At 54.2% G+C, this 26,073-nt stretch overlaps 1 protein-coding gene across 6 annotated transcripts in view; it reads right to left on the bottom strand.

Moving 5' to 3' along the window:
• USP20 (ubiquitin specific peptidase 20) overlaps window positions 1-26,073 on the bottom strand; it is a 42,696-nt gene that overhangs the window by 12,032 nt on the left and 4,591 nt on the right. For all 6 annotated transcript variants that reach the window (XR_009346319.1, XM_059141815.1, XM_059141812.1 and 3 more), the window contains exons 2-15: window positions 16,963-17,073; window positions 15,745-15,841; window positions 12,161-12,214; window positions 11,666-11,728; window positions 11,196-11,327; window positions 10,109-10,205; window positions 9,583-9,652; window positions 7,344-7,457; window positions 6,327-6,405; window positions 3,592-4,039; window positions 3,169-3,309; window positions 2,769-2,884; window positions 2,317-2,489; window positions 1,639-1,733 (exon numbers count right to left, since the gene is read on the bottom strand). Coding sequence is in view for 5 of the 6 variants with exons in the window: in XM_059141815.1 (XP_058997798.1) it covers window positions 1,639-1,733; window positions 2,317-2,489; window positions 2,769-2,884; window positions 3,169-3,309; window positions 3,592-4,039; window positions 6,327-6,405; window positions 7,344-7,457; window positions 9,583-9,652; window positions 10,109-10,205; window positions 11,196-11,327; window positions 11,666-11,728; window positions 12,161-12,214; window positions 15,745-15,825 (1,663 nt within the window). In the remaining variant the exon portion in view is untranslated. The remainder of the gene's footprint in view (window positions 1-1,638; window positions 1,734-2,316; window positions 2,490-2,768; window positions 2,885-3,168; window positions 3,310-3,591; window positions 4,040-6,326; window positions 6,406-7,343; window positions 7,458-9,582; window positions 9,653-10,108; window positions 10,206-11,195; window positions 11,328-11,665; window positions 11,729-12,160; window positions 12,215-15,744; window positions 15,842-16,962; window positions 17,074-26,073) is intronic.

Here is a 26,073-nt window from a genome sequence, read left to right on the forward strand (position 1 = left end):
CAGTTGGTGAAGCATCTGCCTTCGGCTCAGGTCATGATCCCAAGGTCCTGAGATCCAGCCCCGCATCGGGCTCGCTGCTCAGCCAGAAGCCTGTTTCTCCCTCTCCCACTCCCACTGCTTGAGTTCCTTCACTCGCTGTCTCTTTCTGTCAAATAAATAAATAGAATCTTAAAAAAAAAAAAAAATGAAAAATAGGACGGCCGTATGCTCCAGCAATCCCACTGCTGGGTATGTATCCCAAGGAGATGAAATCAATCTAGAAGAGACAGGTGCACAGCCATGCTGGTTGCAGCAATATTCACAATAGCTAAAAGGCAGACGCAACCCATGTGTCCACTGAGAGATGAACGGATAGATAACACGTGGTCTATCAGTGGAATACGACACAGCTTTAAAAAAGGAGAGTGCTGCCTGGGTGGCTCAGTCAGTTAAGCGTCTGCCTTCATCTCAGGTCATGATCCCAGGGTCCTGGGATCGAATCCCACATGGGTTCCCTGCTCAGTGGGGAGCCTGCTTCTCCCTCTCCCTGCTGCTCCCCCTGCTTGTCAAATAAATAAATAAAATTTTAAAAAGAAGTAGTAGTAGTAATAGTAGTAGTAGTAGTAGTAGAAAAATCAGTAGTAGTGGTGGTAGTAATAATAGTAGTAGTAGAAGGAGGAGGAGGAGGAGATTCCTGGCATCTGGGTGGCACAGTCGGTTAAGCATCTCCCTTCGACTCAGCTCATGATCCCAGAGTCCCAGGATCAAGCCCCACGTTGGGCTCCTTGCTCAGAGGGGAGTCTGCTTGTCCCTCTCCCTTTGCTCCTCCCCCGGCTTGTGCTCTCTCTCTCTCTCTTGCTCATTCACTCTCTGTCAAATAAATAAATAAAATCTTTTTAAAAAGGAAGGAGATCCTGACACCTGCTACAACACGGATGAACCCAGAGGATGTCACGTTGAGTGAAATAGGCCGGTCACAAAAAGACAAACACCATATGAGCTGACTTAGATGAGGTCCTTAGAGCTGTTAAGTTCAGAGACAGGAAGTACAAGGATGGGCGCCAGCGGCAGGGGAGGGGAGAACAGAGAGTTGCTGTCTTGGGGTAGAGAGTGCCCATTTTGCAGAATGAGAAAGTTCTGGAGAGGGACTGTACTACAGCGTGAACATAGTCAACACTACTGAACTTTACACCTCAAAATGGTTAAGATGGTGCATTTTAGGTCATGTATATTTTGCCACAATTAATTTTAATTTTTAGAAGAGCTTTCCCAAAGGTCTGTTAACATGCCAACCACGCGACAGAAAAATGGGAGAAGCACAGGATTGGGAAATTTCAAAATAGGAAATAAAAAATCGTCAAAGCACTTACGAAAACTGCCCCAAACTATTGGTAACCGAGGAAATGCAAAATTAAAGCACGCATTGTTTCTGCCCAACAAACTGGTAAGCAGAAGCAAGAGAGGCAAAGCCCTACGAGCGCTCTAGGCAGTGGGGCTGGGAGGACACGCAGGCCCCGGCCCGGCCTGACTGATGGGGGCCTGTGGGGAGGGGCGGAGGGATGTGGAAAGGCGGAGGTGGGTGTCACTGACAGTGAGTTCCAGAAAGCAGCCGCGAGCTCACCCGGCAACCCCCTCCCCGGCCGAGCCCACTCCACTCACCCTTCAGCTCATCGGCGGCAAAGAAAGCAGCAAGGCAGTCCTCCAGGGTGACGACCGGCCCCCAAAACCAGCTGGGGGTACAGGATACCACAAACCTAGGGAGACAGAATGGGGGTGGTGTGTGCCGCCAGGGCCCAGGCAAGACTAAGACCTGGTCACTTGGGGCCCAGGGATGCATCTTGGCCGGGTGGGTGGGATGAACACCTGGGACCGGCAGCCCAGTGGCCCCGGGAGAGGGACACCACCTCCCCCCGAGCCTCGTCTTCCCACCTGTGAAGGGACCTTGGTCACACTGGCCCGTCCTCCAGGTAGATGGGACCCTGACATCACGTACGTGTAAAGAGGGCCTCGTGGCACACAGTGGGGGCTCCCGAGAGCTGCCCACTGCTCCCCCCACTGGGCCAGGCCCCTCTCCAGCTGCCGCCCTCCCTTCTAGCTGCCGCCTGCTGACTCCCTGTCGTTACCTGCCTTCAGACCCAACCCAGGCCATCCCAGGGTGGCTGAGGAAGTCCCCACCGCCCCCTCAGGAAACAGCTGCACATCCAGCTGTGGGTGCCTTCCAAATGCCTGAACTTGGCCCTGCAAATGCCTGAACTTTGCTGTTCACGGTCTGTTGCCTGCCAGGTCCAGGGCAGTCTCGGGTCTGCCGAAGGCGGGAAGGTGGGAAGACAGGTGTACCTCCGGATATACTCCACGATGAAGGCTAGCCAGCCCTGGGCGGCATAGCTGTCCCCGCAGGCGCCCGGCTTGGCCGGCACGTTCTGGTAGATGGCCGAGTGCAGCTTGGCCAGGTCCTCCTTGCCAGGAATGGGCAATGACAGGTCCTGGAACGTCTCCACCGTGGTGGAGACCTGTGGGGTTGAAGGTCAGGCTGGGTTTCCACCTTCCGGGGCTCCACCCTGCCCAGACCAAGCAGAATCTGCAGCCTGAACCCCAGCCACCCGATGGCAGGTAGAGGACAGAGTGTCTGCTCCCCGTCCCCTGGACCCTGGCACCAGGCAACCAGAGCCCTCCCCCTTCCAGAAAGGCAGGGGCCATCAGGTGGAGAAGCCACTCCCCTGCCCCCACCCCGAGGGGGGACCACCAGGCCCCTGAAGGCTGGGCCCTGGCTCTCCACTCCCAGGGCTCACCCTGTCACAGGTGAGACACTGCACGAGGCTGAGGATGGAGCCGTTGAAGATGTCGGAGATGACGCTGCGGTAGGGCTGCTCCTTCCGCCTGCGGCTGCCGGCACTCAGCACCTGGGCTGGGGGCATAGCATGGGACTAGGCCCAGCCCCACCAGCCTGTCTGGGGTAAGGGGCAGCACTGGGGCTTGCTGGGCCGGGACTCGGGGTCCTGTGTGCGTCACGTGTTGGGATATGCAGTTCCCTCCCAGGGCCTCGGTCATGTCAGTAAGAGGGGCAACGCCCGCACCCCTATGGCGTTAGAGGAGGGCTGGGAGGCGCCGCTGCTCAGACGCCCCGCATTCCCAGCCCCAGCTGCACGTGTGGGTGCCCCGCAGACCCCCTCCCTGCCCAGTCCTGCCAACCTTTCTTGAGCACGTACGAGGGCCCCATCCTCACGGGGCTCGAGCGGGGAGGGCTGCCGGCCAGCTTGGCGTGGCCCTCGTGGTGGTGCGCGGGGCTGCAGGGGCGGGACGAGCTGTGCATGTGGGCCTCGTTGTCTGGCTCTGAGGGCAGAGAGGGGACCGCTGCTGGGCTGCGGTGGGGAGGCACGTCGGCTCCACAACCCGGCCAGGAAGAGGACCCACTGGTACCTTCCAGGGCCCAAGGCCCATTGTATGTTCTCTGCCCTCTGCCCACCCCGGCCCCCAACCCAACCTGCAGGACACCTGTCCTCCAGTGTCATGGGGGTGCGGGGCGGCCGGGCAGGCTGGCCACACCCCGGTTCGGAGCGGGTCCGGCCTGCTACAGGCGTGTAGGAGGTGCTGGACCAAGTGGCTGTCTGGCACCTGGGGTCCGGAAGGGGCTGGAGGAGCCCGGCAACGGTGGCTGGGCCTCCGAGGGCTGGTCGTCAAGGGCGGCCATGGCCGTGTCCACATCGGCGTCCTCGTCCACCTGCTCGGAGCTGGCGCGCTGCTGGCCCCAGGAGAACTTGCGGTCCTTCATGCGCTCCTTCTCGGAGATGGCGCGGCCCGCCTCGTCGGGGATCAGCAGCTCCGCCTCAGCCTGCGAGCTGGCCCCGCCGCGAACCTGCCCGTCGCCCTCACCCCGGTCACTGCTCGAGTCGCAGGACAGGAACTCGTCCTCTGACGGGCTCCGGTCACCCTCCCGCTTCTCATCCGTATCGCTCGAGTCTGAGTCCTGTGCCTCGGCCAGCACCGTCGCAGCCACCACCTCCGGTTCCTTGAGCTCCTCGTGGAGCTGGTCCATCAAGCAGCGCAGGAACTCCTGGGTGTCCTGGAAGCAGCGGCTGCATCAACAGGGCTTTCCAGGGCGGAGGACTCTGCTGCCAGCGCCCCGCTGCTTCTGGGGGCAGGGACAGCAGTGGATCCATCTCTGGGCCCTCACAACACCCGCTAGAGACCTACGGAGCGGCCCTAACAGCCTCTGTGGCAGTTCCATCCATCCCCGTCCTAAGGTGGACACAGCAGCCGGAGCCTCCCCTCCCACCATACGGCCGCGAGGTGGCAGAGCCGCGCCCCCCGCCCCCCAGCAGGTCTGTGTGATGCCCCAGCTCCTGCTCCTAAGCACCCTGCCGCCAGCTCAGTGCGGGAGAGCGGAGGGGTCGCGTTCAGCCTCGAAAGTCACCTCGCTTCCCATAGGAGGGGACTCCAGGGATGGGCAGGGAGCCTGTGGAAGCAGGAAGGGGCCCCCTAAGACGCAGGTGCACGTGAGGGCTCAGCTGAGTTTTGTGGGGGTGACGCCAGCCGCCTGCACCCTCCAGCTGTCCTCTGGGCCTCCCCGCCCTCCCCGTCCGCCCACCAGGCCCCTCAGGCCTCCCCCTTCCCTTGCCACTGCGGCTTGTGGTAGGGCACAGGCTCCGGAGGCCAGATGGCCCCTCCCAGAGATGTGGGCACGACGTGTCTAAGCCGCCCCTTCAGGCTGGCTGGGCGTCGAGTCACAGCTTTGATTCTGGCCTCTGACCAGGTCACCCAACTGATCAGAGAGCCCGGGCAGCGCGGCTCCCAACAGCTGACCACGGGGCCCAGCCGAGCGCCGGATCCCCAGGTGCTGCAGAAGGCCCGAACACCGTGGTGGCGGCTGGTCTCCAACAGCCGGGGGGGCCAGGTGCCATGCTGGGCCACGGGGTTCAACGACATGCCCCTCATGGTGCCCGGCATCGGCAGCAGTGCCCCCGACCCCCACTGGCCGACACGGTGCCAAGCCCCTCCAGCTCTCCGTCACGGGCATGGAGACAAGGGCCTCTTCCTCTCGGTCCTGGGAGACGGAAGGGAGGCTCTGGGTGGATTTCCTCAGCAAAGTGCTGAACGTGAAGATCAGAGTAATTAACCACTAGCTTATCCTGCATGAGGGAGCAGAGAGGATTCGTGGGCCCTGTGTCAGAGGCCTAAAAGTTTCTTTTAAGAAACAGGCCCCAGTACACCATCTACTTTTCTCTCTGGTTCTTCCTTTTAACACAGGTATGTGTTTGTTGCTAAAATCTGTGGTCAGTCCGTGGTCATGAACAGAGGCCCATAGCCGCGCCCATGTTTCAGACTCAGGAATGTTCCCTGTGTTACATCTAAGAACCAGAGACAAGGATGCTTCTGGAGTCCAGGTGGGTGTGCGGCAGCAGCCCTGCTCCACAGGGCCCTCACAGAGAGCCTGGGCCATGGTTCAGCTCTGCCTGAGTCCTGCCCTGCCGCTCTGTGCTGTGTGACCCGAGCGAGCTATAGAACCTCTCTGAGCCTTAGCCCCGTACCTCTAACATGGGGGTGACGACAGAGCCCACCTCAGAGGGCTCTGTGAGGATAAACAGAGCTGTCCTTGTGGGGCGCGGAGGGACAGCTTAATGAACAGTGGATGGTGAACCGTGATCATGGAGGACATTATCACTGCCCGGGAAGAGCGGCGTTCGGGCAGCACTGGACTCCTCACGTGGGCGTTATCTAATCGACGGTGTGAGCCCAGAACACCCAGCGACCTCGGCCCAGGAAGGGATGGCAGGGAGGGTGCTGGGGGCCGACGGAGAGGCGGGAGGCATCCCTCACCTGACCGCGGCTCTGCCCCTGGCCCCCATGTTGGGGACACAGGAACGGTCCCAACAGGTCCAGCTCCTCCCACAAGCCCAGCAGTGAAACCCCAGGTTGTGTGGCAGTCTGAGGCAGGGGACTGGACCCCATGAACGAGCCACTCGGCCTGGGACTGGGGCATACATGGGCTTGCACTCCACTTCGTTTGGGCCCCATGAGTTTAGACGGCAGAAAGTATCACTGATTTCCAAAGGGTTCCCTAGACTTACAAAAACTTGTAATCAAATGTTTCCTTTAATAAAAGTGAAATTCTGCCTGACTCTACAGTCAGACTGCCCGAGGTCAAATCTCCAGCCTTGTGGCCAGGCAAATGACTTCTTAAGCAGGAGGCTACTGTGTCCTCACAGACACGAAGGGCTCAGGCAGTGAGGGGACCCGCCCCACCACCCCGAGCTGCACTGCTATTTCCCATGCCGATCTCGGCTTCGGAGCCAGGCCTGCTAATAGCCCCAGGTGTCCCCCGCGCAGCTCCGATGGCTCCGATGGCTTACCTGCTGTGCATAGCCTCGGAACATCGGGTTGACTAACTTGATCCCGTGAGACAGGCCGGTGGGAACCACGTAGCTTGGGCTGTAGGAAGACCAGACCCGTTAGTGCAGGTGGCCCACTCTGAGCGTCCTAATCCCATCAGGGTTGCTAAGGCAGGTGGCCTGGGGCGATGGATCAGACCCAGTGAGCGGTCCCTGGAGCCCCTGCCGGTTCGCACATCCCCGGAGTCACAAGGTACCAGCTACCAGGCAAAGACTCATGATTGGTTTGGGCTCATTTCCCACCCATCTGGGACAAGCCTACTTGAAAACTCTTTCCTTTCTGAAATACTTCTTGCGGTTTTTTCCTAATTTCAAAAGCATTACGTGTTCATTACTGAAAAGTCTAAAATTTCAGAAGAGCCCAGCAGAGAAACATCACCGCTAATAGCACCACCCAGAGATGACTGCCATCAACATTTCCAGACTTTTCCAGGAAAACACACACACAGAAAATAAACCTAGCAGAATTCTGACAGAACGGGAGTTATACTACATCACACTGTTTTATAATCTGCTTTTACACTCGGCATATTTCTATGAACTCATTTTAAGTTATTCCCAATTTTCCTGAGGAAACAGGTCTAACCCAAACTTCTGGTCTGCAAATTCATTTCACACTGAGCTAAGCCCCTCCGGGGTCGTCACCAGCCACCGCCTGTGAGAGTCTCTCCCGCACGCATGGTGGCAGGTAGGACTGGGACTAGTCATGGCACGTGTCTGGGCCTCGGCACACAGGTCAGGGAAGTGGCTACAAGCTCAGGGCAATGCCACTTTCAAATTCAAGCTCCTTGAGCAAGACACATAAACTCTCTCCAAGCCTCAGTTTCCCCAATTTGTAAAACGAGGTTGCCGCGCGGGTCACCCAGGTGACAAGCACACAGTGAGGGGCTGAAGGCACAGGGAGTGCATGGTTGAGGGGCAGAGAGAGAAATCCCGGGCCCCGGGCGCCTGCCCAAGGTCAGGGGCTCAGTCACTCACCGTCTCCTGTGCCAGACCTCAGAGACCAGCTTCTGGTAACTTTTGCACAGCGCTGGCTTCTTGTCTGTGCGCACCAGGCCTCCGCACTCCAAGAAGAACTGGGTCAGTGGAGGGCTAGGGGCAGGGTACGTGGCATTGGTTAGAAAGAGCTGGTGAGAGAAGCAAGAGCCTACGGTGGGGGCGGCGGGGGCATGCTGCTGCCCTTGAGCCAGAAAGGCCTGCAGATGACCCATCACAGGGTGAATTGGGTCTCCCCAAATTCCCATGTTGGAGACCTCAAAAGGTGACTGTATTTGGACTCATAATTAGGTTCAAAGGAGGCCCTCTGGGTGGGCTCTGGTCCTATATGACTGCGTCCTTCTGCCAGGAGGAGATGTGGACACAAACACGCCCAGAGGGAGGATGACATGAAGACACAGGGAGAAGGCAGCCATCTAGCAGTCAAGGAGAGGGGCCGCCCCTCCCCCTGCCCCCACCCGCACCTTGACCTCAGACTTGTAGCCTCCAGAACTGAGAGAGAATAAATTTCTGTTTCGAGCACCCTGCCTGCCATGCTCTGTTACGGCCGCCCTGAGATGCCGAAACAGCCCCCATCCCTCTCCCGAAACAGCCCCCATCCCTCTCCCAGGGCTGCAGCGCTGCCGGCTTCGGGGGCCGTGTGGTCAGGGGCCAGCTGCTGCCTGACAGAGAGAGAGCGCCTGTCCCTGACCCCAGCCCACTCCGTGGAAACCTTCCCCAACCTGAAGGCATCTTCCCTTTTCCTCAACTTATCTCATTACTTGAAGCAATACATATTCATTGTAAAAACACTAGAATGTCTAGAGATGGGCAAATAGTAAGTGACTTTATTATTTATTTATTTATTTATTTTAAGATTTTATTTATTTGACAGAGAAAGATGACAAGTAGGCAGAGAGAGAGAGAGGGAAGCAGGCTCCCCGCTGAGCGGAGAGCCCGATGTGGGACTCGATCCCAGGACCCTGAGATCATGACCCGAGCCGAAGGCAGCGGCTTAACCCACTGAGCCACCCAGGTGCCCCTATTTTTTTTTTTTTTTAAGATTTTACTTATTTATTTGACAGAGAGAGATCACAAGTAGGGAGAGAGGCGAGCAGAGAGAGAGAGAGGAGGAAGCAGGCTCCCTGCGAGCAGAGAGTCCGATGCGGGACTCAATCCCAGAACCCTGAGATCATGACCTGAGCTGAAGGCAGAGGCTTAATCTACTGAGCCACCCAGGCACCCTCAGTAAGTGACTTTAATCCTATCTTGTGAGGACAACTACTCGGGAAGATTCTAGGCATGCATCCTTCTGGACGTTCCTACGCACACATCCCCCCCCTCCCTCACATAGGCAGGCACCAAGTCCCTCCCAAGCAGGACACCTATGTACCAGGAAATGCCCTGGCTTCACAGTTAACAGCCTATCCTAGACAGAAATGAGGAATCCAGGGGCACCTGCCTTCAGCTCAGGTCATGATCCCGGGGTCCAGGGATCGAGCCCCGCATCGGGCTCCCTGCTCAGTAGGAAGCCTGCTTCTCCCTCTCCCACTCCCCCTGCTTGTGTTCCTTTTCTCGCTGTGTATCTGTCAAACAAATAAATAAAATCTTTAAAAAAAAATTCAGGCTATCTCCCCCAAATGGGATTGCACCACACAAAGCTTCATAACCTCCTTTCTCCCCATGGCCACATTCTGACCCCTTATGTTCAGTAAATACTGTCCTGTACTCATTGTAAATCTAGCCTGTAAATGGGGACCACTGGGGTGCCTGGGGGGCTCAGTAGGCTAAGCATCTGCATTAAGGTTCAGGTCATGACCCCCGGGTCTTGGGATAGAGCCCCACATCAGGCTCCCTGCTCAGCCGGGAGGCTGTTTCTCCCTCTCCCTGTGCCATTCCCCACTGCTCACCTCTCACATAAATAAATAAATAGATAGATAGATAGATAAAATCTTTACAAACACATGTGGACCATCAAACCTTCCTGTGAACACAGGATAGGGACACACACACCCCCGCCCCAGGCAACATGCTCCACACCTCAGCCGACCTTCCTAGGACTAATTCTGACAGGAGGGACAGCTGGGCCAAAGGCCATGTATGTTTTTACGGTTTTTGATGTGGATCCGTATACACGCATCTGGGGGTAACATGCACGACAGAGCCCAGGGGCTGCGGCCACCTTCAGGGCACCCGGCGACGGCTCCAGGCCCCCCAGCCCCTGGGCGAGGGCACCACCTACCAGTTGGACAAGGCCTGCAAGGCGGCGCTCATGTAGCAAGAGTTCCCGAGGTTCTTCATGCCCGTGAGGCCTAGGAACCAGTCACACGGGGGAGGGAAAGTGAGGGCCCTGCCCCTCCCAGCAGAGCTGCAGCATCATCCAACCGGGGCGGGACAGGGGGGGCTGGTGTCCCGCCCCAGAAATCTGCCAAGTACGTTCATGTGTTTCTGCTCAGGAGAGCTGTGGGTCCCTGAGAGTTTCAGACAGACGGACCCTTCCTCCCTCCACCCAACTTGGCCCAGCGTCCGCCCCGCACAGGTGAGGAGGCAAGGGGCGGCAGGGCCGGCCCGCGTGGGGTCACGGGACTGAGGAGCGGGGTGAGGGCTGGCAGGCCACTGGGACTCAGCCGGACAGCCGGCACTCCAAGGGGAGCCATTGGCCGTCAGCCATCAGGCCGTCGGTCGTCGGTCGGGAGGCCCTCCCGGCCCATAGCCAAGACCCCCCCATGCCCCATACCACGGCGCCCCCCGTCCTGGGGTCGGGCTACCTCGAGGCTTCAGGTCATCATCCTCGGACTCGGAGTCTCCTTCGTCGGCCACAGCAATAGGGACGGCTTTCAGAAGGTGGGAGGGCAGGGGGGAGTCCTGCAAGGGAGACTCCGCGTGAGGAGCACGGGGAGGTGAGGCGGGAGGGGTGGGGTCAGAGCCCCATGTGGCCCCCTCCCCCGGGGGGGAAAGGAAGCCCAGCCCCCAGCCGCGAGTCCGCACCGAGTCAGCCCGGCTGAGCAGAGGGCACCCCAGAGCCGGCACTGGTGGCCCCAGCCCGGGAACTTGTATTTTAGTTACAATAATGAAAAAATTATCTTATTTGTAACAGATCTGGAAAAAAAAAATAGAAACGAAGAATAATGACAATGTAACTTTCCTGAGATAATTCGAGATGTCCACGCATAGCTTGCAGATTTTTAACTGTTGCTATGCACAGGCCCCCAAAACAAGCTACTGTCCATATGCTGTATGATAGTCTTTTGGGGTAAAAATCATAAACATCTTCCACGTTTGCAAACATCTTTCACAAACAAGCAGGGAGCGCCTACGTGACAGTGGCTGTGTCAGTGTGGGGGAGGCAGGCACACACGGACACGCGGGGTCCCCCGGGCTCTCACTGCAGCTGGTAGCTGGCCGGCCCCAAGCAGCGCACTGACCCCAGCCCGAGGCTGCCCTCCATACGGGGCCCACTGCCTTTCAGTGGGGCACAGGGACTGGTCAGCACCTCGTTAGACGGGTTTCAAGGCCTTTCCCAGAGAGCACGGCACTGCAGTGACTACTGGGGATACAGCTTAGAGCTGGGGCAGCAGGGGCCCCCCACAGGCCCCAAGCCAGGCTCCCACAAGTCCTTGCACACAGCCTCCCCACGGCCTGTGGACTCCCAAAGGGAAGCCCTTCCCATGAGGGTGTCTGTGTCCTCAACCCTCCACGTGAGCCTTGGCTCAGGGCTCAGCAAGCATTTGCAGGCACTTGAGAACACTGCCCGGGGACAGGTGCCATCTAGGAACCACCATCCCAGCTCCACCGACGCCTGGGTCACAGGCGTATGTCACTACCTCCGGCACTGACTCCGTGGCACCCCCTTACCTGCTCCGAGAACCTGGGTGAGGGGCCTGCCGGCTGCGCTGCCGGCCTCTGCTCTAGGAACACCTCCTTCTCGCAGGCGTAACACCACACCCGGAATGTGGTCAGGTTCACCGTCAGGTTATGGTTTTTTGCCTAGAGGGCAAGATCCAAAATGAGGTTGAGGATACACTGGCCCAACAGGGGCCCCGCGGCAGCTCGGGGCGACCTCGGTCAGGACAGAGGCCTGGAAGCTCAGAATCTGCTCGCCCCGCAGCCGGGGACACCTAGGGCTGCCGCTGACCAGATACCCGCAAGGGCTGGAGGCTCGCACCGGCAGATCAGCTCGCGCTTCCTGCTGCCCTTAGACCCATCTTACAGACACGGCCGTCGAGGCCCAGAGGGGGCAGACGGAGCTGAGAGGCCGCAGAAGCAGGGGCTCGGATGCGGGGCCGTCTGCCCGCGGGGCCCATGCTCCCGGCCACAGCGCTCACCTGAGCATGAATGGTACTGTGGTCGGCAAAGGATTCTCCGCAGCCAACGTAAGGGCAGGAGACCTGCGGAGAGAGGGAGGGAAGGAGCAAGGATGGGGCTGGCCCTTTCCACCACCAGGACCCACAAGCGACTGAGGTCCTGTCACCCCGCAGGACAACAGCTTTATACACCCTGTGGTTCCAGCTGAACGGGACAGCTACCGTGCCAGCTGCCCTGGCCTCTGAGTAAGGGGGAGCAGGGTGCCCTGGGCTACTGGCCTCCTGCACGAAGCCCAGACAGGGTCACAGTGAGATGGGAGCCAACTGAGGCCTGGCTGCGTGGCGCCCAGACCCATCCCCTCACTCTAGTGCCTTCTTGATTTGGGCCCGGGGCCTGAGACAACCAGGCCCCGTGTCCCCACCTGACGTTTCCAGCAGCGCCCACCAGAGACAGATGCTCCCAGCCTAGGGTCTAGACCAAGCTCCCCGCCCCCAACGGTGACAAGGATGGCTTACCTGGAGACAGGCCCACAGGTTCGGTCCAGCAACACCACACGACTGACAGACTCCCTGTGCGAGGGGAAGAGCCGAGCGTGAGCAGCCCAGGGGGCCACTCCAGCCAGAGGCGCCGACGGCCGGACCCCAAAGCTCTCCACTGAAAGACTTTTTATACCTTGGAAAGGCTTTCACCAGCCTGCCAATCTGCATGTCCCCCCTCGCAGGGCACTTTACACTTCACTTTTGAATTTTGTTTCATTATGTGCTGCAAACACATATTCTGTAAAATCACTTGAAACTTAAATCAGTGGACCCATTAATGTGCTCTTAACTCACACCCTCCTCTCTTCCTTTGAAGACTGTGTAAGCCTTTCTCCCCCACCCAGACCCTGGGCTCCGTGAAAGAGGCATGGTTTGCCCAGTCTACCCCTGTGACTTCCCCAGCGCCTAGCACAAACTGCAACGTGGCTACGTCTGAGGTCCCCAGAAAACACCGAGGTTTCTGGTCTTCCGGGTGACAGAGCCTGTCCATCAGTATCTCCCCTTCTTGTTTCAGTAACAAAACGCACGGATTTGGGCTGAGCACATGGCCAGCCGACTGCAGACTGTTTCTCAGCCCCCACTGGGGTCACAGGGCTCAGTTCTTGTCATGAGATGACAGTGAAAGTGATACATGCCGCTTTTGGGCTGTGCACACCCCTAGTTCCTTCTCCTCCTTCCCCCGGCTGGAATGTGGATGCGAGGGCAGGAGCGCAGGCAAGCACCTTGGACTCAGAGATGAAAGTCCTGTGGTAGGGCCGCCCTACCACCCTACCTAGCTCGGAACGATTCGGTGAGAGAAAAAGAAATGTCTCTCTCATTTAAGATACTGTATTTCAGGGTCTCTTTGTTACAACTTAAAATGTGCCCTACATAAGCCTGTGTGCACATGTCTAGAACAGCAGTTCCCAGCTAAGGCTCCACAATGCCCAAGGGACCTCCGTCTTCTGAAGTGGACTCTGAGGGCCAGGTCTGACAGCAGTTACAACAAGGGGCTCAGTCAGAGCGAAAGGTCTATGTACTGAGGAGGACTGGGCTCAGTTCGTCACACACGGTTCACATCACCCCACCAGTCCGTGCAGACCTCCCTCGGACAGATGATCAACTGAGGCTCAGAGGTCCCGCCATGCTACGGAGCAGGCTTGGGACGGGGAAGCCGGGGAGCCGGGGCTGGAAAGCAGGCCTCCCCCCACCACGCTCCCTCAGGAACATCTCATTGGCACGAAGCCCAGTTTGTGGCCATGTCTAAACTCGGAGCTCCGCGTCAGGCTGAGGTTAAGCAGGCTGGAACTGGGGTCCGCAGCCCGACTGGGACTCCCGCTGGGGGTGCTGCGGCCAGCCCGGGGAGCCGTCGGCAGCTCTGAACCTTCCTGAATTTGCCATCTCTTTTGTGTTTTCCTGATTTCACAATTCACTTCCTTCATCTGGGGCTTCCTCTTGCTTTCAGTCATTGGGATGACAAAAGTGTCCCCAGGCTTTTAAGTAGGCTCTAAGTCCACGTGGGGCTCGAACACACAGCTCTGCCGTCCCGAGTCACGTGCTCTCCCGAATGAGCCGGCTGGGTGCCCAGGACGCTTGTTTTAACAGTGCAGACAATGCATACATGTACACACAGTCTGAAGTAGAGGATTACCGTATAGTAAATCTATGTGCCAGAATAATCGGACACAGGTCCCTCCACATTTTCTACTGATACAAAAGCATATGCACACTCTTGGTGTGGCTTTAGGAAAGATCAGATCATACTGTACATGTTTCTCCGACACACGCTTCTGCCACCTTTTTATGGTCATCGTCCCGACACTGGACACGGACATCACACTGCGTCCCCCGCAATGATCACACGGGCCCACGCCGCGGGTGCAGCGCAACTGACCCCGTTCCCCTCCTGATGACTACGCGGAGCGCCGCCAGCTCCCTCCTCTGGCACGTGCTGCTCTGTGGACACTGCTGTGCTCGTTTCTCTGCGACGGTACTTACGTCGCTGCTGGACAAGTTCCCCGAAGGGACAGGAACGCCGACCCAGCCCTACCGCGCGTGTGGTCTCCTTCTCTCCATCACCATCAGCTCTGAGCCCACCCGCCTGCGGCTTCCCTGGAGGACAAAAACACTCTCATCCCGCCCCCTCAGCAATCGCCCCGACTGCTCGTGAGGTTAAGCATCTTCTCTGAGGAGTTTCTTGGCCATCCGCATCTCCTACAACCTGCCTGACCTGTTCATAGCCCTCCCCCTTCTGGTGCTCTAAAACAATCGTTTCAGTTTGTAGGGCCCGGGATGCTCAGGGCAGGGTGGACGACATGCTCCCCGAAACACGGCCCGAGACAGATGCACCTCCAAAAGGCTGCTGTGCCCCAGCCCAGATCTGCCCTCCTCGCTCGCCAGTTTGAGCGAGATGCCCCTCTTCCTGCCTCCTCTGGAGGAAACTCCCGTCGGTCGGCCTCGCTTATTCCTCCGCGCAGAGCCCGGGGTCAGTGCAGATGCACCGCAGCCTCGCTCGGCCCTCCTCCAGACCACAGAGAAGCGAAACTACTTCAGAAGAAGCCGCAGGTACTGAGAGCGCCGGATCCCTCCCACGGGCCCAGGCTAAGCTCAGGCCAAAGGCCAGCCGGGACTGCTGCTAACGGGGAGGCTGAGGGACCAGCATCAGGTGCCCGGAAAGAAGAGCCGGACGCGAGTCTGGGAATCTGACCCCAGACCCACTCCCAGGAGTGCGCCCTCCGCACGCTCTGGCCCAGCAGCACTCCCCCGGGGCCCCTCGTCCCAGCATCACATTGGCCACATCAAAGAGCCGCGCCGCCACCCACAGACGCTGAGTCCTGCAGCCCATACAACGAGACACCAGGCAAGGCCAGGGCCAAGAGCGAGAAAACTGTCTAGGTACCAGGGCTGAAAGAGCTCTGGGACAGGCTGTCTGGTGAACAGAGCAAGTTACAACAGCGTCTGCAGTAATGCTACCTTTTAGGGAACGCAGAGGAAAATGAAAAATAAGCATATTTGCATAAAGAAACTCTGAAAAGGTCCAGAAAAAACTCCTGTAAGTGGTGCCCTAAAGGGGGGAAGGGGAGGGTGAGCACAGAGGGCGGGGGGACTTCTTGAGGTTGGTATTTTCATGTTGTTTGATTTTGAACCACAGGAAAGTATTACACAGATTCAAAACATTTTTCCAGACAAAGACACATCCTCCCCACTCAGAGAGGCCCACCATCTCTCACTGTGGGCCCCCCCAGGGCCCTCCTCGGGTCACATGTGTCAAAATCTCCGTGGGCTCTCAAAGCATGATCCACGCCCTGCCCTGAGAAGGCTCTGGGCACCTGCGCCAGCCTCTAATGCGCAGAGCATTAGCGGCTCCCAGATGGAGTGAGCTAAGTACTAATTAATGGCCATTAGGATGCACCCCCCCCCCCAAAGGCCTCCCGAACAGACGCCAGGCCCTCCATTTACACAAAAGCCTAAGCAGAGACTGTCGGGAAGCCAGTTCTTCCACTGCCTTTGGAAACATCTGCATCTCAGGAACGCAGGGCCCCCGGGAGTGGCTACCAGCCTTGGAAGGTCTAATGCTTTACCTTAGATTTGAACACCAAGTCCTCCTTGGTCACCTCCCCTATGGAGTCAAGGTGAGGGCAAAGGTCCCTGGAGTCCCCCATTCTGGCCTGGGCTCACCTATGAGAAAATGCAGGGAGACTGGGTTAACAGCAGCCGCTGCGGGAGGGAAGCATGGGCTACTGGCTCAGTGCACAACTTTGGTCTCGGGCCCTGGCTCTGCCACAAATCAGGTGGTGACTCGGGGAAGCTACTTAACTGCTCTGAGCCTCACTGGCCTTCTCTGAGAACTGGGCGTGATGGTAATATTGATCCCAGTGGGTTGCTCAAGGACTCACAAATGGGCATGAGTAAAACTGGTAATTGTGAGTAAGCTCTGTGGGGTGTGCCGCCGTCAGCTCTACCGGCTGGGACACCGTCCTGCAGATACACCAAAGATGTGGTACCACTGGGGGAAGCTGCGTGACATTTGTGGCAACGTCCTGTGAGTTACAATTATTTCCAAAGAAAATGTCAAAAAAGAAATACCTGAATTTGCCTCAGCCACCCAAAATTTTGGCAGAAATCGCACCCAGGAATCCGACTATTGATTCTAGCTCCAAACTGTTGCCAAAAACGTCCAAACCAACCAGAGATGACGTGGAGCCCAGGTGGCTGGATCAACAGCAGAGGCTGCGTGTCCTGCCGAGGGAGGCGGACCCCCGCTCTCCCAGAAGGCCCCAGCCACAGCTGCTGTTCCCGGCGGCTGCTAAGGTTCCAGGTAACACCCGAAGTGGTCTCCCGGCATTACTTGACTGCAAACTGCCCCAGCCATCTCCCAGGCAGCTGTGATGAAGCCCCATTTTATAGATTAGGAAATAGAGGTTCCTCCTTCTCTTGGGTCTCACAGAAAGGAGTGCGAGGCCAGGGCTAATGCCCAAGCTGGTTGGACCCGCGAGGCCCCGCCTGTGGTCGCTCTCTTTCCACCTTGGGAAAGTGCAAACACACGCAGAAGCAGATGGAACTGCGTGGCTCACTCCCACGGACCGTCTCCTAGCTTCACCCAACCTCCCTCTTCCTTTTGGCAGCAGAGCCCACATACCCTATCATTTCATCTCAGCATGTTCTTCTAGAAGATAAGGACTTAAAAAAAGAAAAAAAAGATATAACCACAATCCCCTTATTTCACCTAAAAGACTTCCCTCCTGGGTCCGGGTTTCAGGCCCCCCGCCCCTCCCCAGACAGGGAGGCTGCAGGCCTACCTCTGTGTAGAGCGCCACCCCCAGGAAGCAGCTGACATCCGCATTCTCCGTGGACAGCTGGCAGTGGTGGGCCGCGCCTGCTGGGGTGAGCGTGGGCCTCCAGCAGGGAACCTGGAGTGGGGAACAAACCAGTGGACTTCATGCAGCTCTGTTATTTCAAAATCCCTCTTTGCACTGACCAGAGGCTGAAAATAGGCCCGAATTCCTCCGGAGGAGGGCAAGTGAATTTTTGAACATTTGAGGCATCCACGGGCTGGACAGGCTCCTCAGTCCATTCACAGGGACAGTAATAACACACCAGTCCCAGGGTAGCTCGAGAAGGCTTGTGCAGAGCTGGCAAATAGGACCTGCCCCTCTTTGGGGGTGTTGGACCCTTCACTAGCCACTGCTGGGCATCATCTCTATGATCCCCGAGAGCAGAGACCTTCAAGGGTCTGTAAGAGAGGGCCACAGGCCTCCCCAACTAATGCTCCCTCTGGCTGCCACTGCCTGTTAACCCTCTGGACAGAAGGTCCAGCCCCTTCCACGAATGCCCCTGGGACCCTCAGGTCATCCTTGGTGCCTCTCGAGGATCCTGTATTGCTCAGAACCCCCAAACCCCAAGTCTTGAGCAACCCCAGGCGAGAGGCACAACTAAGTCCATCCAAGTGTCGCCACTGCCCCCCCTTGCCCTGCTGGGCCACAGTCTCCCAGATGCGGGCAGTTTGAAGAGGGAGAGGCAGTTAGAAGCTAACATTTAAAATGGTCACATGACAATGACAAGCTCAAGGTTCTAAATTCCAAGCCTCTTCACTCAAAGACAGATTTTTAGGTTTTTTGTTGTTTGTTTGTTAGTTTTTTTCATTTCCACCAAGGTCAAGTGCACCAGGCTGACAAGCTACAATACGGTGAGGACACTGGAGAGAGCGGGGAGGAAGTGACTTTGGTATGGGGCTCATCTCTCCAGCTGGATGGCAGAGTCGGCTTATGAGCCTGATGCCCAATACCAGGGGTGGTGCCCAGGACAAGGATGACAGCGATGGGCCCATCCGGAGGCACACATGCAATCAGACTACTTAAGTTCCTCCAACTTGAGATAGGGGAAAGGGGAAAAAAAAAAAAAGAGCCCTGTGGCTAACAACCCTCCATGTACCCTCACTGACCCTGTTTTATAGAAGACACAGAGCTGGAGTTCAGTATCTCCAGGACTAAGCCAAGGTCAACCCTCAGCTAGTCAGTCAGTCCTTGGGTGGGTCCTTGATCAGACTAGTACAGAGCCAAGCTCTGAATCGAGGCTTGACGAACCTTGTCTATAAAGTATTAGGCAGTAAATGATTTAGGCTTTGTGGGTCATGTTTATCTTGATCACATATTCTTTGTATTTTTTTCTTACAATGTACTAAAACTCTTTTTCAAAAAAAAATTCTTAGCTCCAGGGCTTGGCAAAATAACCCAGGCCTGCTGCCAGAGTTTTGCTACCTCCTCTTCTAAATCAGTGCGCTGCTGGGGCCTCCCCAAAATAGGCCCAGACCACTGACATTCCCCACCTCACTGCACACAAATCACCAGTTTAAATGAGGCAGATAGCAAAGAAGAATCCAGAGGGTTAAGGGGACTCCAGATTTTTTCTAGGTAAGTAATCAGAGTATGTGCAAAGACAGAATGACAAAGGTATGTGCTGTTTATAATGGGAGGAACCTAAGGAAACAGTAATAGCCATTGGACAAATAATGACACAACCAGACTCTGTTGTACACTGCAACCACTAAAAATGTATATATTGAATCTTCCTATTCATGAAATTAGATTAGATCTAAATATATAGGAGAGATAAACCATGTTCATGGATTGGCGTACTCAATATTAAGATATCCATTCTGGGGGGCACCTGGGTGGCTCAGTGGGTTAAGCCTCTGCCTTCTGCTCAGGTCATGGTCTCAGGGTCCTGGGATCGAGCCCTGCATTGGCCTCCCTGCTCGGCGGGGAGCCTGCTTCCCCCTCTCTGTCTGCCTGCCTCTCTGCCTACCTGTGATCTCTCTGTCAAATAAATAATCTTTAAAAAAAAAAAATATCCATTCTGCCCCAAATTGGTCTACAGATTCGATGCAATCTCAGTGAAAATCTGAGCAAGCTTTCTTGCAGAAATTGTCAAGCTAATTCTAAAATGTATACAGAAAAAAAAAAAAACCTAAAGGAGCCCAAACAATTTGGCAAAAGCACAAAATCTGTAGACTTATATCATCTGACTGAAGACTCTTTATAAAGGTTTAGTAATCAAGTCAGGGTAGCATTGGCTCGAACACAGACACATGGCTCCAGGGAACAGAAGCAAGAGTCTGGAGTTAGACCCACACATATGTGGTTGAATGATTTCAAAAAAGGTACTGATAGGGGTGCCTGGGTGGCTCAGTCAGTTAAGCATCTGCCCTCAGCTTGGGCCCATGATCTCAGGGTCCTGGGACTGAGCCCCGCACTGGACCCCATGCTCAGCAAAGGCATCTGCTTCTTCCTCTCTCTGTCCCCCCACTCATTCTCTGTCCCCGCCACTTCTTCTCTCCCTTTCCCTCGAATAAATAAAAATTTTTTTCAAAGGTACTGATATAATTCAATGGGCAAAAGGCAGTCCTTTCAACAGAGGCTCTGTATATGGGGGAAAAAAATAACCTTTAACCCCTACCTCACACCTTACACAAAACTTATTTAGAAATGGATCACAGACTTTATGTAATTGGTGGTCAACAGAGGGTTTAAAAGATCCTCCCTTTCTTCTAATTCTACTCCAAGTTTCTGGCAGAGTCAAGTTACTCTAAAATACATCCTTGAGATGCTCCACTTGCTTTTTCTTTTTCAAACTGCTGACATCTTCCCCCAATTCTTTTTCCTCTAGTTCTTCATTTGCTTGTGGCGCCGCCAGAGCTCAGCTTCAGAGCCCTTCGGTTTTCCACCTTTTCCTCTGGCCTTCACACCAACGAGCTGCTGCATCTACAGCTCCTCCAGCTGAGCCACGAGCTCCCTCCTTCCATGTGCACCGGAGGGCTCTGGGCAGCCACCCTGGCTCCTGCTGCCACACATCTCAGCACCTAGGTGATCAGGGACGTCATCCAAGACCTGCACATGTGTTCTTAGCAACACACTTCTTGGGATGGTAAAACCCCAAGGTCCACCGTTCTCAACCCCGACAGCATCCTGCCTGCCTCCGACTCTTCTGCCCTTCAATTCGTTCTGCGACTACTGCCTGCCACAGCAAGAGGTAAACAGTCCTTCGTGTTTTTAACAAGCTTTCTCTCTTCCTCCACTTCTGTTTCCGGAAATTTATGTTTCTTTTTATTTTTTTTTAAAGATTTTACTTATTTCAGTGAGTGAGTGAGTGAGAGAGAATGAGTGGGGGGAGGATGAGAGGGAGACGGACAAGCACAGTCCCCACTGAGGGGGAAACCTGCTATGGGGGTCAATCCCATGACCCCAGGATCATGATCTGAGTCAAAATCAGATGCTTAACTAAGACTGAGCCATCCAGGTGCCCCAACACCACCTCCTTTGATTAAAACTCCGAACTGTTCTGGATACACAGTCTCATCTATTGTGGGGGAAGCACCTCGATGTTCTGGAGACGACAAATCTGTGAGGCACAGGACTTGATTAACATCCATGTTCCAAATCCAGATTCACCTACTGCCATCATGTGAGTTCAAGCCCCCTGCCCACCGATTTTCTGTACACGTGGTTTGGGAGCTTTGCAAAGCCCGCAGAACCTTCGAGGTCCGTCTGTGGAGCCACCACGTGCTGCTGCAGGCATGCCTCCCCCAGCAGGGGTGGACACACGCTACGCCACATCCCTCTCCCCTCCCCTAGCAACCCCGACACGGCCCCGGCAGCCAGTTCTCCTGACCTCAGATTTAACAGCAGCAAACATTAAAACTCTAGAACTTCTAGGGGAAATCCTAGGAGAGAAGCTCTGCCACTTTGGCATCTGCAAAGGTCTTAGGACATGGAAGGTGTTCGTTATACGAGGAAGCATGGAAAAAACTGAACTTTTTTCAGGTGCCTGGGTGGCTCAGTGGGTTCAGCCGCTGCCTTCGGCTCAGGTCATGATCTCAGGGTCCTGGGATCGAGTCCCGCATCGGGCTCTCTGCTCAGCAGGGGCCTGCTTCCTTCCCTTCCCCTCTCTGCCTGCCTCTCTGCCTACTGTGATCTCTCTCTGTCAAATAAATAAATAAAATCTTAAAAAAAAAAAAACTGAACTTTTTTCAAAATTAAATACTTTTCTCTTCAAAAGATGCTGTTAGGGGAATGAAAAAGCAAGCTACAGTCTGGGAGAAAATGTTCACTGTACATGTATCTAACAAATATCCACGATATATGAAGAACTCTTATAACCCAGAGAAGAGTAAACTGCACAGTTTTGTGAAACAGGAGAAGGACGGAGCAGGTACTATACCAGGTAAGAAGGGCCAACAGACACACAAAAGCATGCTCAGTGTCCTCTGCAGAGAACACCTCACAGCACCGAGGACATCCAGAAATAATAGAATCTTTAACACCAGGTGTTGCTGAGGATGTGAAGGAATCTGCCTGTATTGATAGGACTGTAAAATAGTATCAAAAGCTGGAAAAGAGCCAGGCAGCTTCCTACAAAGTCAAGCTTACACTTATCCCATGACCCTGCGATTCCACCGTTGGCTATTTGCCTGGGAGACGTGAAAACACACCTCCACACCAAGACTTGTAGGCAAACATTCGTAGCAGCTTTAGACGGCACAGGCCCAAACTGCAAAGACCTCCCAGTGTTCAATTGCAGGAGACTGAAGCTAACGGACATTATATTCGTCTAACGGGACACTACTCGAAATCAGAAAGAACCCTGGATATGCACAGCAACGTGGGTCAATTCCAGACACATTAAGTTGAGCAAAGAAGTCAGATACGGAAGAGTCCACATTCTAGGATTCTCTTTGAAACAGACAAAACTAACCGAAGGTGTTAGAAATTGGGTCAGTGGTTGCCTGGGGAGGAGGCGGAGGCTACACTGTTAAGACGCCCAGAAGGAAGGGTCCGTGGTGTTGTAATGTTCTAGATCTTGACTGAGATGGGATTTAGCCACGGCTCTGTACCTGTCAAATTTCAGGAACTACTTCCTTAAAGCGCATGCATTTTACTGTGTGTAAATTATAGCTCAACAGAGTTAACTAAAAGCCCTTTATTATTTTAAAGATTCTATCTTATTTTTAAGTAGACTCCATGCCCAACGTGAGGCTTGAACTCATGACCCTGAGATTAAGACCCACATATTCTACCAAAAGAGCCAGCCAGGTGCCCCTAAAAGATTTTATTTTATTTTAAAGTAATCTCTACACCATGTGGGGCTTGAACACACAACCCTGAGATCAAAACCTGAGCTGAGACCAAGAGCTGGACACTCCACTGAGCCACCCAGGTGTCCCCAACAATAAACAATACACCCCAAAGCATTGAAAGCAGGGACTTGAATAGATATTCCTACACCCGTGTTCACAGCAGCACTATTCATAAGAACCAAAGGAGGAAGCACCCCAAAGATCCATCAAAAGACATGAATAGACAAAATGTGCTCTATCCATACAACAGAATGTTATTCAGCCTTAAAAAAGGAAGAAAATTCTGACTCATGCTACAACAAAGATGAACCTGGAGGACATTACACTGGGTAAAAATAAGCCAGACACAAAGAAGATAAATACTGTATGTTTCCACTTCTCTGAGCTACCTAATGTAATCAAGTCCAGAGAGTAGGAGGAGAGGGAGGAGTCGTTTGTTAACGGGGACAAAGTTTCAGTTTGGGAAGAAGGGAAAGTTCTGGAGACGGGGGGGGGGGGGGGGGGGGGGGTGATCAACAGTGTAAATGTGTTTAGTGCCTCCGAGCCCCACACCGAAGATGATTAAGGAGCTTCATTTTATATGTATTTTAATGAAATTTCAAAATAAGATTTTCAAAAATAAATAAAAATTTCAGAAGTTGCAGAGAGAAAGAGAGGATGACACTGTTAAAAAGACATTTTAAAGTGGGGGTAGGGGGCTGAGAGAAATAAGTCAATCAGAGGAAGATAATTATCACATGATCTCTCTGGTATGAGGAATGAGAGGAGTGGGGGTAGGGAGGGAAAACATGGGACAAGATCGGGGCGCCTGGGGGGCTCAGTGGGTTAAGCCGCTGCCTTCAGCTTGGGTCATGATCTCAGGGTCCTGGGATTGAGTCCCGCATCGGGCTCTCTGCTCAGCTGGGAGCCTGCTTCGCTCTCTCTCTGTGCCTGCCTCTCTGTCTACTTGTGATCTCTCTCCGTCAAATAAATAAATAAAATCTTTAAAATAAAAAAATAATGGAACAAGATGGGATCAGGAGGGAGACAAACCATAAGAAACTCTTAATCCAGGAAACAACAAACTAAGTGGGGGGGAACAGGGTGGCTGGGTTATGGACATTGGGGAGGGCATGTGCTATGGTGAGTGCTGTGAATGTGTAAGACTGATGATTCACAGACCTGTACTCCTGGGGCTAATAATACATTATATGTTAATAAAAAAAAAAGAAAGAAAGAAAGAAATGGGGGTAGGGGGCACCTAGGTGGCTCAGTTGGTTAGCCATCCGACTCTTGATCTCAGCTCAGGTCTTAATCTTGAGGTTCAAGTTCCTTGCTGGGCTCTATGCTGGGTGTGGATCCTACCTTAAGTAAACAAACAAACAAAGTGGAGGGAGGGGTGGGGAATGCCGAAGAATTGAAATCCGAATTGAAATCCGTAATGAAGAAAGATACTGGTCCCCCTTGGGCCCTGCCATGCCATCCACTGTGACTGTCCTCTCTCCACTTCACTGTCCCCTGACTGGGAAAGGCACCTGTCGGTCACCCTGCTGAATGCAGACCCACCCCGCTCCACCATCCTCTCTCTGAGGGAAGGCCCCCTGTCCATCCTGGTCCATATTTGGCCTGGTCTGTAATCACGTGGGTCACTTACCTGTTTTTTTTGGCTAACGTCCGTTCCCTCTCAAGAATGTAAGCCCCGTTCTGTTTTGTTCACTGCTCTATCCCAAATACCCAGAATGGCAACTGGACAGTGACTTCCAGTACACAAAGCTGTAGGGCGCCTGGGTGGCTCAGTGGGTTAAAGCCTCTGCCTTCAGCTCAGGTCATGATCTTGGGGCCCTGGGCTGGAGCCCCAAATCGGGCTCTCTGCTCAGCAGGGAGCCTGCTTCCTCCTCACTCTCTGCCTGCTTCTCTGCCTACTGGTGATCTCTGTCAAATAAATAAATAAAATCTTAAAAAAAAAAAAAAGTACTCAAAGCTATAAAACACTATCACAGGAAAATTCCATTTTGGTAAACTAATCTCACTTTGCGCCTACAACAAAAACCGTTATCATCATTCCAGGGCGGATGGGATCGAGTGATTTGTGTTCCCTCTGTCGCTTGCTTGCATTTCAACAATGAACTGGTGTTGCTTTTGTTAATACATGTCCTGATAGGTTACGGGTATTATCTTTAAAGTTTCCAAAATAAAAAGAACGAACATCTGGCCTCTTTGGTACTTAAGGTGTCCCTCCTGGGCCCTTGTTTTTCCCCAGATCCCTGGCAGGGCACTGAGGGGGCACGACTCTACCCCGGGGGGGGGGGGTCCCCAGACCCTCAGGGTGTGAATAGGATACCTGAGGTCCCTATTAGAGAGGGGGTAGCACGTGAGTGGTCCCAGAAGCTCCGAGAGAGGAAGGGCCTCTGCGGCTGAGCAGCTTGGACAGCTGACCTTCCAGCACGCGACTCACTCACTTGAAGATCTGCTCTTAAGGCTTTTGCTTTTGTCTCACTAAATTCCGGGCTGGGTTAAAATTTTCATCTCCTTCCACCAACCCTGTAAATAGAAAAAGGCTTTTTGTGTGGCTTCAATACAATTAATACACACGTCTGTAGAAGCTGGAGAACGTGGACAAACACAAAATGGCATAATGGTCACCTGCGATGATCTTGGGGGCGGGGGAAGATCACTACCGTGTTGGTAAGTCCTGCTCCCGTGCAGGAAGGTCTAATTTACAAAATGAAACTAGAATATAACAGAGTTTGCATACAAGGTTTTTCTGTTTATATCATGTACATTTCTCCTGTCACTAAACTTCTTTGCAACAACTTCATGTCTAATGGTTAATCTCCCACATACAATTTAAGCTACACCTTACTTTGCCACTTTCCTACTCTCAGAAGCTTAGGCTGTTTATGTGTGTGTGTGGCCATTATCAATAAGGCAGTGAGAAATATTCTGAAATATAAATCTTTGACTACATCTTTGACCCAGGAAAAATTACTAGGTCAAAATGTATGTGCTCGACGGGACACCTGGGTGGCTCAGGTTTAAGCCGCTGCCTTCGGCTCAGGTCGTGATCCAGGGTCTTGGGATCGAGTCCCACATCGGGCTCCTTCCTCGGCGGGGAGCCTGCTTCTCTCATTGCCTCTGCCTGCCTCTCTGCCTGCTTGTGTGTACTCTCTCTCTCTCTATCTCTGGCAAATAAATAAAATCTTAAAAAAAAAAAAAATGGATGTGCTTGAGGCTCTAGATACACATTGACCGGTTTCCCTCTAGATCCACTACATAAATGTATCTGCCTACCAGCAGTATATAAGCATGCCCAACATAGTAAGTTTGAGGTTTACTAACACTTTTTTCCCCAAAGTTGATGTTTAAAAACATCAGTTTGTAGGAAGGGCAAAGTTGAGCAGGAGCACTGTAAACTTTGGGTGTTTACTCTTCTGCACGCAGGACCTGAGATGTCAGAAGTGCCTGGTCTACGAGATTGGCACTCTGCTTATCTTGGGTGCCTACAAGCTTTCACTTCGTTTTATCTTGGTACCCAACTGGCCTGACTTGGGGTAATGGAACACAAGCCAGGTTTGGGGCCTGGCCTCATGGGGCACAAAGGCCTGCATTTCAACCCCAGGGTAGCTATATGTAGCCACCAGGGATGAAATTACTAGCGGCAGCTGCCTTCTCCTGCTCTTACCCGTGGTCAACTGCTTCACTTACGTTAGCTCTGGGCCTGACCCTAATTCCGGAAGGAAACGAGACAGTGAGCCCTGTGTTCGGCCCCTTGCTGGTCCCTCTCAAGCTGTGTATCTTT

This window comes from Mustela lutreola, chromosome 12 (assembly GCF_030435805.1).
Source record: "Mustela lutreola isolate mMusLut2 chromosome 12, mMusLut2.pri, whole genome shotgun sequence".
Classification (NCBI taxonomy): Eukaryota; Metazoa; Chordata; class Mammalia; order Carnivora; family Mustelidae; genus Mustela; species Mustela lutreola.